The following is a 21,809-nucleotide window of genomic DNA, read 5'->3' as shown; positions in this document are numbered from 1 at the left end:
CTGTAGTCTCCTGGGAGCTCCTCTTTGTTTACTCAACAGGAAGAGATGCTAACGAGTAACTCTTTGCACTCAGTGTCTGTAAGCACTTAATTAGCAGGATTTGATAACAAAGGACATTTCATTACATGCACGCTCCCAGTAGTCTCCTCAGGCGTAGCAGCCGCAGGAGCAGGAAAGCAAGGTGGCAGCGCCAGGGCTGTCCCAGGTTAGAGAAGGGTGAAGGAAAAAAAACTCCGCTCACCGCTTGCGTCCCAGTTCTCAGTGCTGAGCTCAGAAACAGAATGCTTCAACAGTGTCACAGTACAGGGCAGATTCCTCCGTGGAGAAAAAAACCTCTCTCCTCCGCGTTCGGGTTGGCGAAAGAGTCGCCCGGAATAACAAAACATCCCACAACCATCCATCTGCACCCCTTCATCTTGAGCAATTAAAAGGATAATGGAGTTGTCCATCCAGGATAATGTGAAAAAGTTTCTCCACCGAGGAAAGAGTAAAAAACTCCCCCAACCCCCAACACATGGGTTTACAGGAAAGGTGCTGAATTTCCAAACCTTTGCAACATATCAGAGTAGCCTTTAAACGCAGCCTAAAAGAATCAAAACACTAACAAAATAGAGAAAAATCACTCATTTCTATGAAACTTTTAAACAGGTTGGCAAATTTCGCAACTTTGTACATTATATAGGGCGCACCGGACTATAAGGCGCACTTCCGGGTTCAGACCAAGATTTTAGTCAAAAGGGGTGCGCCTTATAGTCGTGAAATTACTGTAATTCTACCCCAAGAAAACCAGGACATGTTTAGAATAATTATGGGGTATTTTTACTTCCCAATCATTCAAAATTAAAATACATTTAGTATATATGCTTTCTCCCTACAATATTTTGAGTTATTTGTGATGTTAATAGTAACATGGAGAGGACTTGGGAATTTTTTCTAAACAGATCTTCTTTTTCCCCCTCAGATAGTGTAATAGTAGAAAATATAATTAACTGTACAGAACTTGTAATTGTACTTTCTTTAAAAAAGAAAACAGCTAATCACGTATCTCGTATCTGCTGAATGCTTTCCGTGAAAAGTGCTAAATTACTGGATGCCCGGCTGTGGGGAGTTGATAAACAGACAAGAAAACTAATCTTACTCCAAAGAGCATAGTGAATATCTGTAATTGCCAACTACAAGGCACACAAGCTAACAGCACATCTGGAAGTGATATTTAGCTAAGAGTAAACTGAATTTCCTGACGTCAGAACAGTTGTCATTGTTGTCAACTGTCACTATAATTTACATGTATTTTCCTTTTTTTCCTAGTCAGATGTGGCTTAATTTGGCTTTTTTGATGATTAGAGATAAAGAAAGAATACATTCAAAAGTGTTGTTTTTAAAGAATAAAGATGCATAAATACAAAGTACAGTAATTTCACAAATACAAGCCGCACCAATTTGACCAAAAGTTTGGTGGAAACCCGGAAGTGCGGCTAATATTCGAGGGCGGCTAATACATGAACAATATTCTAAAAGCTGCCAACACGGAAGTGAGAGCCCGCGGCAGCCCCAAGCCAAGCTGGAGCCCGGCCGGCCCCGGCTGAGGTGGGAAAGCCTGGCAGAGGCAGGGCCAGCAGTGTGGGGGGCGGGCGGCAGAGCCTGGGCCAGCAGGGCGGGGCAGGGGGGGCGGCAGAGCCCGGGCCAGCAGGGCGGGGGAGCCTGGGAGAACTGGGGCTAGCAGTGCAGGGGAGCATGGCAGAAGCAGGAAGGCCGGTGGGTGGGGCTGCCTGGCAGCGGGGGAAGCCCAGCAGAATCGGGGCCAGCAGTGTGGGGGAGCCCAGCGGTGCGGGGGCCTGCAGTGCCGGCCAGGGCAAGCAAACGCGGCGGCGGTGCAGATGGGAGGGGGCGGCTGGCGAGCCTGGCGGCGGCCACCCCACCGGCAGAGCCTGGCAGCGGCGGCAGCCCTGCCGGCCGGGCGAGCAAACATGGCACGGGGTGGCCGGCGTGCCTGGCAGCGGTGGCGGTGGCTGGCCTGCTGGCAGGTCGAGCAAACACGGCAGCGGGGTGGTGCTGACGGGAGAGGGGGGCCAGCGAGCCCGGTGGCAGCGGCAGCCCTCCGGCCGGGCGAGCAAACGCGGCAGCGGGGCAGCCGGCCTGCCTGGCAGCGGCGGAGGCGGCTGCCCTGCTGGCAGGGCGAGCAAACGCGGCAGCAAGGCGGTGCTGACGGGAGAGGGGGGCCAGTGAGCCCGGCGGCAGCTGCAGCACCACCCGGCCAACCCCATCGGCAACCATGAGCGGGCCGAGCCTTCCTGGCCCCGCCCCAAGCCAGTAAACCCCGCTATGCCGCGATCCTGTTACTAATTGGCCAATTTGTGAAAACTGCACACGGATTCTCGCTACGAACGAAAGTGCAGCTAATATTCGGGATGCGGCTTATCTATTGACAAAGACAGCAACATTGTCGAGGCACCAGAAGTGCGGCTTATACTCCGTGCAGCTTGTATTCGTGAAACTACTGTAATAGTATGAAACAAAGAAGAACATGTTGAAAGAACCTGAAAAATGTTGAAATTAATGTTGACAATTAATTATTAAGGTAACATTTTCACCGATTCTGCTGCAAAAGGCTACAAGTCATAATTTTCTAATGTGAATCTATCAGAGACAATAGAAATACCTGCTAAAAAAGTCTCCTTTTTGCTATAATAGAAAGCTATCATTCCCCGAAGAGGCTTAGAATTCCACTATTTATCAGTTATCTCTTTTGCAACCTCTGAAGCATATTTGGAGGCAATGGAACCAGTAGGCCTGATTTTTTTCTTAAACCAATTGAGTGTGTCAGCTTCACAGGATCCAGCCATACTTTGATTTTCAGAGATCCATTTCTCAAAGCGTGAGAACTAGGCCTTCTTCACCTTACAGTGTTGGTAGTAGCTCCTCTCAGAATAAACACTGCCATGCCAAAATGGAGAACTGGGAAAGGTAATTTTTTGAAGAATATTTAGAATTGAAAGCAGTTGTAAATTAAGGGGGAAACCCTGACTTTTTGCTGTCCTTTTATATTAAAAGGAAAATATTTTTGTACATTAAAAAGGAAAGAAATTCTTATCTCGCATGACAGACAAGTATGATCTGTGTATAACCATAAAACTTAAGATTAGCTTATGTTATTCCAAAGTATCGGCCTTAATGTAATTCATTCATTCTTTGAAATACTGGAGACTGTGAAATTTGCAGAATGTTTTATTAGTAGCTACAGCTTTGTTTAGCCTGAAGCTTGCCAATGCACCACTTCTACCTTTACAGGAAATCTGGGCCATAATTATCTGAAATACCAATTTCTCTGTATGTTAATTGAAGGTTTGCTTTCCCTTTCTTAGGGAGATACACATCTGAGAGTGATGTATGGAGCTTTGGAATACTTTTGTGGGAAACCTTCAGTTTAGGAGTATGCCCATACCCTGGAATGACCAACCAACAAGCACGAGAGCAAGTTGAAAAAGGTAATTATTCATAGGGAGTGAAAGAAATGCTGGATAAATTGTAAGGAAAAGTATAAAATAGCCAACAAAGTACAAGTTTTGTTGCTACTTCAGCAAAAACAATGTGAGGTTTTCTAAATTGCTGAATCTAGCTCTCTAGGAGGAGTAGGGTGGTATATATAGACCTTTTGAGGAAAAAGGAATACACTGACCAGTAACTTAAAGGTTGGAAGACTTACAGCATGCTGACTTTCATTGTTGCAGAACTAACAGGTGAGATGGAAAGGAGGGATTTACTGCTGTACAAAGCAGAAGCTTGAACAGAATTAATTATTTACGATTATGCTAATGCAGGTATAAATATTGTAAACTGCCAGAAAAAAAGTCTGTATCATTCCATCTTCTTTACTAAATCATTTCACAGAAAGATTTAGCAGTTATGGGGAAGAATGCTAAGCTAACTGAGCATTGCAAGCTGCATTTCTCTTTTACAAAGTATTCAAAAGGCTTTTACTTAAAACAGCAAATAACTGTGAACAGGATTTCAGGACTTTGATTTATTTTTATCGTCTTTAGTACCATTTCATAACTGTTCCTTCCCTACATAGAACTACTGTATAATTTATAGACAGGTTCTAAGCTAGTAAAACTTCAAAATTATTTAAAACAAAACAAATTACAAACAAACAAAAAAACTCTGGTTTGCTGTTTTACACATATTGTCAGTGTTTGTTATAGTTTTATAAGCACTGTAGGTGATAGTAAATTTTCTCCTTAAAGGCCAAATCAAATCCTAGAGGCCAAGCCACTCTTGTTTGAACTTACAAGAGCAGATGCATGCAGTATGAAAGAAGCAAAAATGTTTCTCAGATTTACCTGTTTTAAGAAGTCAGTGTCTTCATGCTATTCTTTGGAAAGAGAGATACGGAGACCTGTGCAGTGGGTCTGGAGTCACAGAGCAGCATTTAGCTGTAGAGTCCACTGCACATCGCTGTGCGCTGCTTGTCATTTGCTCAGAGCTACATGTGGTAAATAATTTGTGGAATCACACAGTCAAAGAAAGGCTGAGGTGTGCAGGCACCTCTGAATGCCATCTGGTCCAACCACCCAGCTCAAGCAGGATCTCATCCACATGGCTTTTGCATATCTCCATGAATGAAGATGCACTACCTCTCTGGGCAGTCTCCCTCTCTGTTCTCAGTCACCCTTACAGGGAACAAAGTGTTTCCTGATGCTCAGGAGGAATTTCCTGTGTTTCAGTGTGTGCTGCATGGAAAGAGCCTAGACCCATGCTCTTTGCACCTTCCCTGCCGATGTTGATATACATTGCTGAGATCTTCTAAACTTTCTCCTCTCCAGAGTGAGCTGCTCCAACTCACTCAGTATTTCTTCATAGAAGTGAGAGATGCTTCACTGCCTCTATCATCTTGGTGATCTTTCATGGGACTCTCTCCATTGTTCTTGTGTCTGTTTTGTACTGGGAAGCCCAGAAACTGGACCCAGCACTCCAGATGGCCTCAGAGGGGGCAGATGATCTTCCTCAACCTGCTGTAAGACTCTTTCTAGTGCAGCCCAGTGTGCCATCAGCATTCTTTGCTGAAAGAGCTCATGCTGGTGCATGCTCAGCCCTAGGTGTCCAGCAGGAACCCCAGGGCCTTTCCTGACAGACTGTTTCCCAGATTTCCCATACTTTCTTCATGCTTACTCCTGATGACTTTCTTGTACTTCAGGTGCTTGGAAATTGGTTACAGCATTAGGTGCTCCATCACCTTCTGGAATCAAGGTGATGCTGACCAGCCTGCAGGTCCCTGGATGCTCTGACTTGAAGATAGGAGTAACATTTGCTTTACTCCTGTCTCCGGGTAGTCCTCCCAGTAGTCAAAGTCATGTAGGAAAGATTATTGGGAATGGTGTAGCAGAGACATCAGTCCATTCTCTCAGCACTCATGGGTGCATGAGTGCCCCTGGACTTAAGCAGGTCTAGTGTGATTAAGGACCAGGTCCTGTTCAACCAAGGGTACATCTTCCTTGTTCCAGCCTTTCCCACTAATCTCTGGAGCTTGGGATTCCTGAAGGGTGGTCTTGCTAGTAGAGGCTGAGATGAAGAAAGTATTTGGTACCCTACCCTGTCCCTGTCCCTCTCCTGTGTTGCTGAGTTGACAAGCGCCTCATTCAGCAGAGGGCACACATTTTTTCAAGCCTTCCTTTTGTCCCCTGCATAGTTAAGAAGCCTGCTTGTTGTCTCTGACACCCCTGGCCAGAATCAATTGCTTCTGGGCTTTGTCTTTCTTGACTTCATGCTTGGAGACTCAGACAGTGTTTTGGTATTCTCTCATTACAAGGAGCTCCTTGTTCATACATACAATCCTCCTAGCATTTTTCCCAACTTCCTAGTCATTGGGAAATTGTCTTCACTGCTGTGAGTGCATCTCTGTGGTCCAGGGTATTGATGATATGCCTGAATAGCCACTTACCTGTGACTTTTGAATGATTAGCTGCTAATTTACTTAAATGATTGTCCATTCTCCTGCTCATTGCCAAGTCAGAGAACTCCATTGGTTGACGGCAGCAGAGAGATGTGGAAGCCACTGCCTATCTAAGCAAATCAAAAGAGAAAGAGAGTTGAGATAAGATGGAAAGATACAAAAGTTAAGAAAAACAGAGGAAGGAAAATTAATTACTGAAGTGCAAATGGGGAGGGACTTCCTCAAGGACCCAGAAAAGGGAAAAAATGTGAGAATAAAAGTTGATACATCTTCAAAAAGAGCAAGGAAATTTACTCCCATCTTATTTTTTATTATCAGTTTCCTCACTGTGAGGAAGTAAGGAAATGCAACTGAAAACAAGAAGGTAGCTGCTCCCTAAGATACGGGAAAGAAATCTATGCAATTGCTGCTATTAGGGATGTGCAGCAAACTGACAGTTTAGCATGCCCAACTTAAATGTCACTGGTACCCAAGCTTTAATTAGTTTCATAATTATCTCTCTTGTATAGGTTATGTATTGAAGATGTTCATCATATTGCCTTGAAGGTCTTTTCAAATGAAATTATCTTGAACTTTTCTCTTACCTTTTTGGATTTGTCAATATGCATCAGTTTTCAGTACTAAAAGTTTTCTCCACTTTTTCTGTGTACCAGGCTACCGAATGTCTGCACCACAAAAATGTCCAGAAGAAATATATAAAATAATGCAGAGATGCTGGGACTACAAACCTGAAAACCGGCCAAAATTCAGTGAGATTCAGAAAGAGTTGTCTTCAATCAAAAAGAAAGTGACGTAGTGATGACAAAGTGCCAAACTCAATGTCTGGGACTTTATTTTCCAGTGAATAATTGTTTCCCTCAAACACTATGCATTTATACAGCATTATTTGCAATATTCTTCTAGGATTACTTTGAAATTAACTGATGTTCCATCGTTAATGATGTCTACACCTGCATTAAAGATATATACTGCGAAATGCTATATATCCAGTCACAGTAGTACTGTAATTGAGGTTACATGTACATAGGAAAGCACATACTATAAATTTAAGGGACTGTGGCTTCTATCTGTTTCACAGCAAATAACTGCTAGTGACATTTTTCAGAGGTATTCTACTTTAAACTGTGCTCTCACTCTGCTATCCCTGTCCTGTATGGCAGCATATTAATGTGGGGATTGTCATACATGATGGCCTTAAAACTGAGGACAGTTTTGACAAGTATTTCTACTAGAAGCTTTTTTTTTAAAAAATCCTATCTGCATCTGATATATTTAGGTGATACTGTGTTTTAAGCATGAAGCTCAGTTAGATTCTGGATGCAAACATGCTTACTGAATGGAAAACTCCAGAAAATTTTGGTAGTTGAATTATTTGTGCATTTATTACCATACAATAGAAATACTTCTGACTTTTTATGTGATCTACTTAAATCATGCCTTTTTTGTCCTTCAATGCCATCAGAATTCAGTAGTATGTTTCTTTTATGGTGACCTATGTTTATTGTAGAAAAAAAAGACCAATATAAAGTCTTGACTGCCTATGTTAAGAAATAGTGCAAACTATCTGTCTTCCAAATAATATGTGAATGTAGTAAGCCAAGAAAAAGAGGTTTATTAATGATAGCAGCAGATAACAAATATTCTTGATAGTAGAGCAGCTAAAGAATATGTTGCTAGGTTTGCTTTTGACCCTGATGTTTTTCCTTAAATTCGTAAAAATTCTCAGAATGCAGCTGGATGAAAAGTTTATTCTGAACAGAAGAACATTTCATGCATAATGTCCAAAGGGAAATACTACTTCTGTATGGCATGAGGAAGTTGCTCAAACAGCCAAAAGTAAAGAAGTGTGTTTAAAGCCTCTGACAGGGAACAGCAGAGTAGAAATACTAACCTTCTATTTTTTCTACATTATTGCAATCAAGTATCAAAAGACTGGGGATAAACAAGGTTTAAATGCACCAAGAATATAAACCTTGTGTTTGTATATATATACATATAAATATATATTAAAAAAAAAGCCAGAATAAAAATTTACTAGATAGGAGAGGGAGGAAGTGCACCATTTGTTACTTTGACTCTGAGTCCTCTTTGCAGCTGGAATTGTTTTCTAGGGCTCTGCATAGAAATAGGAACAAGTTATCATGTCCCGGTCTGAGTTCCAGCATTAAGGTGCTTAAAACATTTCTAGGAATTTACTAAAATGTTCAGATCAAGGGATACCAGTTGCTGCTAATGCAAGTAAGAAACAGGGATTGTAAGTAACACAGCTTCTGGAATGTTAATTAGCCTTATGTTGTAGTGTTACAGTGGAATTGAGATGTAGTGAAGTCAGTGGCTACATTACATTTTTATTCCTGTTAGGATGGCTTTTCTATTGTCCACATCATCTTTTGCTCTCGAAAGTATATTTGCAGTAGTTCTGAGTGGTGGTTTAGGGCTATGTGTGACCAAAATGTGTGTAGTGTAGAAGAATTTGTCTGTGACATAGGAATTAGTATCTGACTACAACAGTGAATGGTTGTGTGGGAGCACATCGCCTGAATTTGAGGTGGTTCTGTCAGTATCCAGCTGTAAGGAAAGTGCTTCTTGCATTTTGTTAAGTAATTTTTTTTCCTTGGAGAGAAGGAAGTGAATATATATACACATACTCATGAAAGTGTAGTGCTTGGAAAACTTGGTGGCATAAATTAAAACTTCATTGTAAGTGTACTGGTTATATTTACTTAGTTCTGTGCTTCAAGTAGCCCAGAGATATTTTTCAAGAGCAATAGGAAATGTTCTTGTTAGTTTGTATGCTTCTAAGTAGTACACAGAGTCTGTGCCTTAATTTGCTAGTATGCTAATGCAAGTGTACTAAGATTTGAGAAATGTTTCACAATCATTTGGGAAAATCTGAGATTCATCCAACTGCATTTCCTTACATATGCATCCCTGAAGTCTGCAAGAAAGGATAACAGTGTCAGCATTCATAGTTTTCTGGAGAGTTAAATATCCAGGGAGATGGACTGTTTCTTGGCCACATGCCCTCTTGACAGGAAGAAATAGTGCTTTATTCAGATAAAATAAAATACTGTTTTATTTGTCATAAATTAACCAGTCAGCATCCTGACTCTCACAGAAAGATAAAAACAGTACTAACATTTTATTAGGAAATAGTTGACCTCCATACATATATATCACACTTCTGTTTAAATTTAAAGTCTTTTTAAAACGGGGGATTTCTACAGCATTAGAAAAATTTGTTGCTATTACTGAAGTAGGCACCAGTTCAGTTCAAAACTGGTGATATTTTGGGAGAATACCAGAATGGCTTTATAGGTGTAGAATAAATTTCATCACAGGTACATGTCTTTTCAATTATTTAAACTTTTTGTATCATTAATTTAACGGTTTGTGGCAGAATTTGTTCATCATGTCTGACTTGTAATTGTTGAAACTATTCAATTTAGGAAGTGGAATCCATACCCATAGATACTGTAGGCTTCTCACAGGAGCATTCACAAGCAAGCCTGCCATGCCATGAAATTATGGCACTAAGAAAGCAAAGCTGCAGTATCTCTCTCCATGGCCTTTTGATGACTTAATCTTGTCAGGTTAATCTTACCTGGTTAGACAGATCCTGGTAATTTGTCTCATGTACTGTGTTTATCATAGAGAACTTAAAAAGAAGTTAAGCTTCTGCAAGCATGGGTTTCAGGGTAGGTTGCTACACTGGCAGTGTCACAACCAGAGGGACCCTGAGGGAATCCTGAATTATTTTACATTGTTAAATGTAGGAAACTCTGAATACTGTTATCCTCAGCTTGTAACATGAGAGGGAATTCAACAGGGTATCTCTTATTTTCTTATTTTTCCTAGAAATTGCATTCATTATTTTAAGAAAATTGCTCTGACATTGAAAAGTGCATCCTTAGTTTGTTTTTAGTGGAAAATAAACACCTATTAGCTTCCAAGTCCAGTCATCAGTGAAACCATAAGGTTTTCTAACCTTTGTTATTTTATGAAAAGTAAAATAGTGAAAAGTATTTTGTCTCGAAACAAACCTGGAAGCAAAAGGTGATGTTGTAGAGTTAGCATCCCACACAGGCATTATATTTGAAGTGTGCATTTTCATTAGTTTCTGTGAAAACCAATGAAGTAGCTTTTCATTCATCAACTACAGTTATATTGCATTTCTTCTTATGCCATTTTGCAGAATTGCCTAAAACTTTTTTGGAAATTGCTATTGGAAAGTGCATCACCAGAAGGCCATCAGTGAGAACTGCAGCTGGTAAAGCCCATTCATAATGACAGGAAAGAGAAAACTGGTTAAGGAAATATTAGGTTATTCATACTGAAGTATTTTTTCATTCATGTTTTTGACCACCTGTTATGCTTACTTAAATCCTACGAGCACATAAATTAAAATTGACTATGAAGTTACCCATTTTTTGTCTCTTTATAACTATTTTGTTACCCTTTTTGTACCCATTGTGAAGGTAATAAAGAAAACAAGAAGGAAAAAAAACCCACATGTTTTTGAGGTTGCAGTGTAACCAAATCTCAGAAGCATTTACAAATGTCTCCCCTCCAATTTTCTAAGATGTTCTGCTGCACAGATTTAAACAGTGGTTAAATACTGGCCCTGTTTCCAGTATTCTTGCTGTCATATCCTTTAAATGTCAGTGCTCTTGACAGACTTGAGGGAGTGCAATATTTGAAGACCTAAGCTGGTGTGTAAATGGTACCATCAAACATGGTATTCAGCAGTTCTTAAAATAGTTGATTGTCACAAATAATAACTCGTTATAATGATTAAATAAAGAGAAAGTAGCTGAGAGAGTCCACTTTCTGTAACAACTGTCCTGTTTGTAGGCACTAGAAGGAATTGTTTGTGCCAGTGCACTTGGATTGTAACATTTTTATGGCTAAGCATAAAATAGTTTGCTATTAAAGGAAGAGTTTACCTTTTTTTTTTTTTTTCCTAAAGCACAAAAGGCCTTCAGATACTGTTGGAAGCTTTCTTCCTAGGCAAATAAGGGAAGAATACCCCTGCTACCAATTAAGTTATGCTTTTTATTCTTCTTAGAATGTTTTTCATGCAGTCCTTCACTTCTAGTACTACAGGACCTCAATTAGTAATTAGAAGGTACATGGCAAGTACAGGGCAAGTCCAGTAGTCCTGAAGTTCTAAACAACCTTGTGTTTTTAAGAGATCTGCTCAATTTGAAATATCAGCTCTATTAAAAATGTTTTATTCCAGTTTCCTTTTGCAGATTTGCTGAAAAACAAAACAAACAAAAAAGCAGTCCTTAATCATCAGGAAAAACTTACTAGGAGTATGAATCAACCTCAGGAGCCTATTAAGTTTATTGAAGATTAACTATTTCCTGGGGTAGCTTCCCATTATAAACAAATAAAGTTTAAAGGTAAAAAGCTCCAAGTTGAATGGAAGAATCCTTTCACTTGTCACATTATGAACAGTCAAGTATTACTACCATTTCTTTTCTCACATGCATTGCAGAATTGCCTGTTAGTGTGTTACTAATACCCAACTTTATTTTGCTGAGATCTGCAATTTCAAGGAAGGGAAGATTCTCGCATTGAAAATTCCAGCAAGATGGGCCTGGTATCTTCACATTCAGTTATCAGAGTCATTGTGTTAATTATAATAAGTACCACATAGAACAGGAGCTGGAAACCGCTGTCTTTAAACTGTCACAGTTTCAGCCCTAGAATCCAACTTGATTTTGCTTCTCTGTCAAATAAGCAAAAGAAATTTCTGTTTTCCAGCCTTACTACTACTCTATAACACAGAAAGGTTCAGAGATGTATTTACTTTTCTCTCCCAGGGAATGCTACCTCCACCAACAACCCTAAGTTACCATTATGTCCCTTTTGCTTTGATGTAAAAATTTCAGCTGGAATATATGATCAGGTATAGAACTTGGGTGTTAACTCAGAGTTGTTTCATTTTCAGACAGTTGTATATTGTTGACTGTTTCAGAGCACATTTTCTCAGACATGTAGGCAGGACTTAGAATTTTCAGATGGTTTATTTGAGGCGGCAGGGGGAGATGAAAGACTAATTAGGTCACTAGCTACAATGTTGTTTTGGAGGTGTAGCTATGGAAGGGTAGTTCATTTAGAGATCTCAGATCCATATGCCTTCTCCATATGAAAAATTGTTAGGTATAACTTTAAAAAATGAATGAATGAAACCCTAAATTATAGTTGACTGAGGTCATAAATAGAAAACATGGAAGAGTGTGAACTAGATTTTTTTCTTCCTCTGTCTCCGAGAGTGGAACACCTTGTAAATACAACTTGAGTTAATTGAATTATTATTTATAGATAAATACAGCCTCTGAACCAGTATGGTAACCTAGGATTCACACTGACCAGAGAGCACTTGGAAAAAATTCAGATTTGCTACTCTTCAGAACTTTCATCTAGTTTTAGAAACACAAATATTTATAGATAAGAACCTAAGTTTTGTGAACACTGTAAGTGAGCCAGCCATTAAAACTCTTCATCAATATAAGGCAATTAGGCTTTTTAAAAGAAAGATCAGATCAGTGATTCCCTGTGCATTACAGGTGTTGAAAGTATGAGCCAGAAATCTCCATTACTAAAAAAAAGGATGCTCCGTACTCTTTTCAGTTAGCTCAGTCTTTCTTAACATATGAAGAATTACGTCGTTACATGCAAGTAAAAATGCAAAATTCTTGGATTAAATGTAAACAATTGACTCTGAGTTGCCTCAATCCTCAAAGAATCTTTTCTGCTCTTTAAAGAGAGCTGCAGTAATCTTACACTTCCAGCTGAGCTCTGCTGTAATAATTTGTATTGTTGCATCTCCCAAATATTTCCTAATTCTGAAGGCTCCATGTGCCACAGAGGGCACCCTTTCACCTACCGAAAGAAGTTATCCTGGTGACAGAAAAGTCCAAATACACTCCTGCTTTTGTTTATTTCAGAAGTGCTGTGGTGATGTTACACTTTGATACCTAGGGCAATGTGTTTGTATGAAAATGGAAGTAACCATGAATCCGAGTGAAGCACATTGTTCAAATCATATTTTTAATGAAACTGCAGACTCTAACTGTATCATGATTTGTCCACATCATAAAATACGTCAGAGGAACAACATTCGTGACTGCTTGATTTACAATACAGAGCATTCTGTTCCACACAGGGAGAATTATAAAGCTAAATATGCTCCTTGACATTTTAATATCAGGCCAAATTGGAACAGTATGTTCAGAATCAGCAATTACTTAATTCCACCTAAGCGTTGTTGCAAACATTCTTCTTCTTAACAGACCTTTTCAGATAGTGTTAATTTTCATCATTTTGCTTTCAGAAATTTGAATTCACTGCAGCATACAACATTTACTTATACTGATAATTATACACCCCTCCTCACTATGAAGTGCTGAGACTTCCAATTCCAGAAGATAAGCATTATTGTTATGTACAGCTAACTGATCTTGCACTGGGTCTCAACTGAAATCTGTTAGCATGTCTGTTTCCAGTGTTAATTGTACCATTACCTGTAAATCACAAGTTAATTTGTTTTTCAGCCAAGCTTCCCACTTAATTTTCACTCAGCTGCTGAGAACATGTAATAGGAAAAAAACCTATGACCTAGGTTCATCACACAGGACAGAAAAGGCAAGCAGACTCCTATAGAAAAAGCCAGCATTAAAAACCTGACTTGTACCTTCTGTTAAAGGACTTACAGGGAGGAAACTTGTGCTGGGCTTGTAGGACTGCTGACGTTAAAATTACTGCTGATTTTAAAATTCCTTTGTGTAAATGTTGGCAACTGGAGACAGAGGAAGGGTGTTAGGGAAGGAGGGAAATTCTCATCATTGACCTGCCTTCGGAAGCCAGAATTTTGTCACCAGTAGCCTTGAGTGGGCACAGATACCATTTGCAGATGTCTTTAGGTGTCTATTCAGTTCTCAATTTTGTGCCAAAATATGCACCAGCAATATCAGGTAAAGCACCTTTTATGCTCTTTCTTGTTTAAAAATAATATATTTGTGAAACAGATCGATAATACATAACACTGGAAATGGGTCCTTCTTCCCTGAAGTACAGTAATTTCACGAATACAAGCTGCACTGAGTATAAGCCGCTGTGTCGTTCGCAGGGAGGACCCGCGTGCAACAAAGTTGCCAAATAATAACAGAATCACGGCAGGGCGGGGTTTACTGGCTCGGCTCGGGCCATGAGGGCTCGGGGCTGCCGACAGGGCTGGGTGGCCCAGCTCGGCACTGCCACTCGATGGGGCCGCTCGGGCCCGGCCGCCGCTGCCTGTGGGCTCGCTTGCCCCGGCCCGGCGCTGCGCCGCGGTGGCGGGGGGGGCACAGAGCCCACTGGCACCCGCAGTGGTGGTAGGAGGTGGGGATGGAGCCGCTCCGCTCCTGCAGCGGTGGCATGTGGGGACGGGAGCCCCCCAAGCCGCAGGGCCAGCAGCACAGAGCCCCCTGCCTCTCCCCGGGCCACAGGGCCAGCAGGAGAGAGCCCCTGCCTCCCCCCAAGTCATGGGGCCAGCAGGAGAGAGCCCCTGCCTCCCCCTGAGCCGCGAGGCCAGCAGGAGAGAGCCCCTGCTTCCCCCGAGCTGCAGGGCCAAGCAGGAGAGAGCCCCTGCCTCCCCCAAGCCGCGGGGCCAGCAGGAGAGAGCTGCCCCGCCTTCCCCACCCCCTGTGCTACCTGCAAAGAGCAGCTCCACCCGCCGCGCAACAGAGTAACCAATTTGTAACAACTGCATATATGCAGGGTTTTACTGGCAGGTGCTCAACTTTGCAGTTTGCACTGACTCAGTTTGCACTCCCGAGGTTGAAAATGTCAGAAAATTATTCACATATTGGCCACTCCTGAGTATAAGCCACATTTCCGGTGTAGGAGCAAAATTTTGGTCAAAATGGTGCGGCTTGTATTCATGAAATTACTGTACATGTAAAATAAAATTAAAAAAAAAAAAGAAACAACATTTGTGAGTGTATCTGGCTTTTAATCAAGTCTGAAAATGGTAACTATGTTATACAATTGCCAGTTGTTGGTCCTTTATAATTTTAAATAGATCTGCATTTTAACTTTATTTATTTGCCAATTTTTTATATACTTTAAAGTTACACTTTAGAACTCAAGCTAACTTTTTATTTTCCTAGGCTGTTATGTAACAGATTTTCAGTATTCTTGTGAACTGCAGACCTTTTTTGAATAGTCCTTTGTCTTCTCCTTTGGACCAGTTACCACTAATGAATCTGCAGTCCCCTTTTTACTGTACTCTTCCAATAAATGTAAAATATTTGTATCAAGCTGTCTCATTTTATTTGATACTTACAAGTTGTGTTTCTTCATTTTCTTCTGTAACCAAGTGGAAGACCAACTCTAGTAACACTGCTTTTGGGAATAGACCCAATTCAAAATACTCTCACACAGCAAGGGGAGACCCACTTTTATTTATTTGGGGTTTTTTTTAATTTCTGGAAATAATCTCTGTATGATCCTCACTCACAGTTTTGCATTACTTTTATGTTTACCTTTTGCATATCAGAAGATATTGAAGGAGTAACCTAGAGGATAGAAGCGCAAGGAGATGTTGAAATGGGCTGAGAACTTTGTTAAGAGAACATTATTATGTCTTAAAAAATATAAGCTAATGTTTTGAGATTCTGTCAGTAACATTAAGTATGAACAGTCCTATTTGAAGAACTTCTTCCACTATCTAATGCTTCCTTCAGTTGCACCTTATTTGAAGACCCAAAACCAGGAAGAAAGATGGGATTTTTGGTACCTGCACATTACATGGTGTTGTTAAGAAGTCTGCGCACTGGCGCAGCACTGTGATTTGCAAGATTTAGTTGCTGACTAAAGAAGGAGTTTATAGCACATAAGGCAATTTACAGGTCTGGTTCCTAAGTGGGACTGAGGTACCTGGGGTTTTTTCTGATAGAATATAGTTGTTCCCTTTTCCCCACCATCTCCCAGTAATGATAAGTGGATGAGGTGTAAGTCCAAAGCTCATCCCCTGAATTTCCCAAGTGTGTATTGGAACAGAAGACAGCACAGTATGGGATTGCACACAAATCTGGTACAATTCTGCTGAGACTAATTTATTAGCAGGATAATTTTAGAAAGAGTTATTGCAGCTAAACCTGTTCTGCTCAGTGATGCCTGGCCTCCAAATAATAGAAATACATTGTTTGAAAACCTGTGACTGCCAAACACTGAGCAGCACAGGGTCATCAGATTCCCTCATTTTAAGTGTCACAGCAGTGAAATAGGAATGAGGCCAAAGAAAGGAGCCTTGAAGAGCAGGGCCTTTGAACAGTCCTACATTTGGTACAGTTTAGAAGTACGGTTTAAAGACTTGATATTGAAAAGATGAAAAAGTTGATTTAAGACTTCTCACAAGATCCCAAAGGACACTGGTGCACAAGGACCACTTTAAACAGCAGATCACAGCATTTCCATGTTCTTGAGATGCCAAATCTGGCCATGCGGGCACATCCTATCCTATAAAACCTCATGGCCTGCAGTAAGAAAATGCTCTAAGGTAGATGCTCCCCAATTCCCAGATGACCATAACATCTCATTTTGTATTTCAGTTCAAGTTTTTCACTTGGGACTTTTTATGCCTTGCTGACTTGTGAGCCCTAACCTTGCAGGTACTGTACAGCTGGAAAAACTCCACACAAAAGAAATTTGGGCACAGAAGTTTTGATCCTGGATAGCATTGCTTTTTTGGAGTCCTTTTTCTAGACAACCAGAATTTGCATGTCAAAGCTGGATCAGTTCTTTTTTTCCCTTTTAGATCCAAACACTGTGCATGCAAAGATATTTTGATACTTGGGTAAAAATCCTCTTCTGATTTTTGGTAGAAATACCATTTTTATTAAATGAAGGAGAGAATGATCTTTCTCAGAGACACAGAAGAGGCTCACATCTGAGGAGACCAAGCAGAAGAATGTGTCTGCCTTCAGCCTGGTGATGTGGAGAATTTGTGGAAAAACAGGGAGGGAGAGAGTTGTTCTGGGGTTTTTTTCCTTTTTCTGCATAGTCAATTTAGAGGCACACTAGGCCTGCTGACTTCCATAAATGTTCTCCTGGATCCCTATGTTTCCACCAACTCCACACACTGGAAACCTCACTTAGCCAAGCACCATAGAGGGATCAAAAGCCAAGTATTGCCATATTTAAGATTTTTGGTAGATCTACTCCCTAAAAATAGGTCTGAGTTTATCTGCAATAATATGCACTTGCTCAGCATGGAGCACAAGGACCATTACAGGTCACTGAATATGAACATTCACCAGTGCCAGAATTTTATGATAAGCTTCTGATAGGTAAACAGTTAGAAGGACTGTCTCCATCACACTCTGCAGCTAGTGTTCAGTTCTCCTTGAACTTACGTTCCAGCCATAAAAAAAATGCAAAAATACAGTAATCTCACTGATATGGTCTGGATTACAGCTGTACACATTACACCTCAAGAGACACGATAACCACAGAAAATACACAAGTCGATGATGACACATGCACACACGACTAACACTGCAGCACACAGAGTTCTTTAATGCAATTTCATTATTATTCATCTCCTCCTCCATCTCCCTCTGCAGGTCTGCTACACTAAAAACACGGCTGCTAGTGTGCAGAAATGCATCAGGACTAAAGAAATAGTTCTGTCTTGAGAATACAGAATAATGAGATACTGTGCTCTATTTTTCTAATAACTAAGCTCCCATAGCTTTCAATGACCTAATCTGTTCCAAAAAGAAGTTGGAGAAGAATAAAATCAAGCTACCAGCTAGGCTTAGAATATTCAAAAGAATCCTCAAAGGAACAGGCTGGCATTTGACCATGCTGTAATGGAAAGAAGCATGTATCTTCAAGAGACATTTTCAACTCATGATGGATTAATTCTCTGACAACTGAAAGAAAAATGAAATTGCATTAGCAACACCTGGAGTATATTGAAATATTTTTCTACTTTCTATCTTAAAAGCTTGCACTGCCGACTGCAATTCACTAAAGAGAAAGTACAGAGAAGGGTTAGTAGGATAACCCTGTTGCTAAAATTTAGTCTGTAGTCAGTAGCTATGAAAGCCCATCCTGTTAACATTAAGACATGGAAGTCACAGCCCCTATAAAGTCAGGCAAATACGTACTAAGCACTTACCCCAAGGGTCCTAAAGACCTTCCCTCAACTAAACAACAGCCCTGTGCATTCAAAAATACTTTCCACTACTCTATTGCCCTGAGTCTGAAACTGAAAAAACTGGCCTGGATCTAGCTAAATATAATAAGAGAACCTTGAAATGCGATAGAGCTAGACAGCTCTATTTCACTCACAGCTAGGGATCCAGAGGTTTAGGTATCTAAATTCTGAGCCTGAACAGGTCTGAGGGAGTGCTCATGCATCTCCTTAGGGTGCAGCTCACAGCAGCAGTCACACTTCACACTCTGACCCCACAAGTCTGAAACTGATTTTTGTGAAAGAGCTGCAGATGTGCTGGTTGGAAGAAGCAGGTGGTCAGGACTGCTCCTCAGGGCAGTGGTGGAAGGATAAAATAAAATAAGCAATGTAGGCATCCTGAAGGTGCTTACATCAGTCACTGGACCACCTCCTCCAGCCCCATGAAGCCTATATCTTCACAACAGGGAGGAGCAGAGAGAAAAGCCCTTGCCCAACACTTGTGACCTTGGCTTTTAGGGCTGCCGGGGAAGGCCTTGGAACAAAGGAAATTCCCTCCCTGCAACCCCAGTTCCAGCTCTGGCTAGTGAATTGGGAAAAGATCCATTTTGGGGCTCAAAGATGTGCTTAATTCAGAAATGTGCAGGAGACACTTGGCTAAGCATGGAGATGACACCAGACCCTCCCCTCAAAGGGTTCAATCTGCTCCTTCAGAACGGCTGTCTATGCCAATAGTTGTCTTTGACTTAGCAGCACCAGCATCCTGCATCTTTCCACAGGCCTGTCCCTCCTCTGAGCTGAAAATGACACCCTAAAGCTGTTCATGAAAGCCAAAGTGTGTAGATGACTTAAAAAGCATAAATAACATATGCCAGAACTGTCAGTCAGGGCCTATTAGGTTTATAGGTATAACTCCTCTAATTACAAAATTAATGTGAAATGCAGTGTTTAAGTGAACTTAAAGCTAGGACATGGGAAAACCTGTGCAACTTTTAAGCTTTTCTGCAGTTTCTTCATGATCCACTTGTAAGCAGTATCTGCTTTAGATTCTGATGCTCATCTACGGTGGTACAGGGGAGTTTTTATTAAGGGGAGATTGAATAGTTCATTAAGAAAAAGTTTAAGAAAAAAAATGTGCCAAAAAATTGCAGAAAAGTCAAAGTTCCGACAGTTTTATGCCCAGCTGTTTGATATATAGGGCAAACACTAAATTGCTAGATCTTTTCATAGTGTTGTCATCATCAATGCTCCTTCTTCTCTCTGTTTTACTCTTCACAGAGATAATGGTGAAGTCAGATTAAAACAATAGAATTGAAGATTCAATATTTTATTATTTGATCCATGCATCTGCTTATTATGGAAGAAAAATTTTGAAGCAGATAAATTCTTACCTTTTTTAAATACAAAAGTAGCCTTCAAATCCCAAGACATCTTGGGATGCTCCTGCTGTGAGGTTAAGGGCAGCTTTTATGCCAGAAACACATTCTCCTGAAACTTTGTGAGGCAAGCAAAATCTGACAAACATCAAAAATCAGAACATAGCCTATATTTCTGTTATTCCTTATTATAATAAGTTATTATAATATTCTTCAGCCACAGGGACATCAAAGACTTTGGTGGCAATGGACACAATTTAGCTACTCCCTAGAGATGGTTTTAGAGAATGCATAATCAATTTTATAAATGAGCAGCTGGTCTGCACAGCAAGGTGCACTCTGCTATTCACCAAAATGAATAATGAATTGCATATACTTTGCATTAAGAAGATTGGCTTTCCTCTTAGAACTGATATGACTAAGTCTTGTTTGTTTCACTTGTTGAAAGATAAACTAATGCCTGGCTCTTGCTTAGCATATTCAACTTTTTTACATGGTAGCCATGGCCAGCACCACCAGCACATGCTAGGAGGAGGCTCCAAGACATGGACCATGGTCAGCAGCTCATGAATATCAGTCTACCCAGACTCCATGGATCCTTCACTGGAGACAGTTATCAGTAAGCCTGAGGCTCCAGCCTTGAACATTATCTATTGCTTGCCCAACAAATTGGTAATCTCAACTAAATCGCAGGTATTTATTTTTATATAGAACAAAAATATTTCATCTCAGAAGCAGAAAAATAATTTCCAATGACACATCTATTTCTCTCAAACTTAGTGATCCCTGTGATCCAGGACAAAAGTTTGCTCAGGCCCAAGGGCATTTTGTTGACTTTCCACTGGCCTTTAAGTCTACAATGTGATTTCTCAGGTCTCTGTGTGGAAATGATTTGTGACTCTCATATTCCCATTGAGAATAACCCATCCATTACATAGCCACCAGCAAAAGCTGCACCACGACACATCATTTGAGGTCAGATAGGCTACTGTAATGCTTCAAATGGGCAGGCATGACAGGCCTGTGCTCCTCAAAGGGCACAGGAAGGAAAGCAATGGAATGTGGAAAGTAAGAAACAGAGAACCCACCATCCTTACAGGCGCACATTCATACTCAGATGTGTATTTTTTTCCTGACAAGACACTCTGAATAAATCTGACTTCAGCTGCCCTACTCCAGTCCATAGGAAATGTTGTCCTTTCAGCACCACGCCCTTCCTGAGACACCTAGGTGTGCCTGACAAGATTTCACTGGCATTTACGTTTTAATTTCTTATTAACAGATGTACTTGTAAGACAGCAAGAAGGGAATGAGACTGTCGTCACTGCTAAGAGCTGGCTCCAAGACGTCTGTGGGTTGTTTTTTTTCTGATCGTGTTGGTGTTTGAAGAGAGAGTCGTGGCAAGAGTGATGGAAGCTGTGCAGACAATATTCAGCAACAACATAAGCCAGAAGAACAAGTACACCTGTGTGAGCATATGGAAATAGTGCTCTATGTGTGCTGCAGGAATTCAGCACACAACACCCAGCCCTGTGACATCACTGTGGGCCTGCTCCATCTCTGCACTTTTCAGTGACTTGAGCAAAACACCAATAATTCTATCTGCATGGGTTTTAACACTCAACTACTTCTTTGGACACTTTAAACTTCTGATGCTAGAGAGATGCAAAACAAAATGTAGCATCCAATGGTCCCATTGCATCACTGCTCATGTGGTTACTTCCCTCTTTTCAGTACAGGGAATACAATAAACTCAGTCAATACTTGAAGCACCACACCTTCACATGAACTAAGGAAGACCATGCAGAGACCTTGGCACTTAATTTCTGTTTCCAACACCAAGGCCAAGGATGGAAGCACTGCATGGAATAACACACCACTGTGTGGTCTCCCAGCATTTGAGCAACCATCCAGGAGTGTGATTAAGGCTCTTGACTGTTGCCAAAAGCTGGAAAGGCTCTGCTGGGAAGCAGATTTATGCTGCTGACACACCAACAGCTGCAGTCCCAAGCAAACACAGCAGCTGTTCTAGTGGCAGGTCCTAAACTGACAATGACTTCTACTGGTAGCCATCCCAGATGGTCAGGCCAGGAACCTGGCTTTTAGCTCTGAGTATCTCCCCTCTTTTGCTATTCTAGGTGTGAGGTCAAGTAACAGGGATCCAAACATGGGGTTTGGCAGCTGCTCCTCTCAGAGGCCACTAGAGCCCAGTTCTGAACATCCAAGGCAATGCTTCGATATTGTTTCCCTCGCTATACTGAGAGCAGCCAGGTAGCTCCTCCACTTCTGC

General features: G+C 41.0%; 1 protein-coding gene across 3 annotated transcripts in view; it reads left to right on the top strand.

Annotated features, from left to right (window-relative positions):
• Window positions 1-13,079, top strand: part of FER (FER tyrosine kinase) — a 189,000-nt gene extending 175,921 nt beyond the window's left edge. For all 3 annotated transcript variants that reach the window (XM_033086516.1, XM_033086518.1, XM_033086517.2), the window contains 2 exons: window positions 3,363-3,485; window positions 6,604-13,079. In XM_033086516.1, coding sequence (XP_032942407.1) covers window positions 3,363-3,485; window positions 6,604-6,746 — 266 coding nt within the window. In that variant the 3' untranslated portion in view covers window positions 6,747-13,079. The remainder of the gene's footprint in view (window positions 1-3,362; window positions 3,486-6,603) is intronic.
• Window positions 13,080-21,809: the final 8,730 nt, after the last annotated feature.

The sequence above is a fragment of the Catharus ustulatus genome (genome assembly GCF_009819885.2).
Source record: "Catharus ustulatus isolate bCatUst1 chromosome Z unlocalized genomic scaffold, bCatUst1.pri.v2 scaffold_29_arrow_ctg1, whole genome shotgun sequence".
In the NCBI taxonomy this organism is placed as follows: domain Eukaryota; kingdom Metazoa; phylum Chordata; class Aves; order Passeriformes; family Turdidae; genus Catharus; species Catharus ustulatus.
This window is presented reverse-complemented; position numbering and strand designations above follow the sequence as displayed.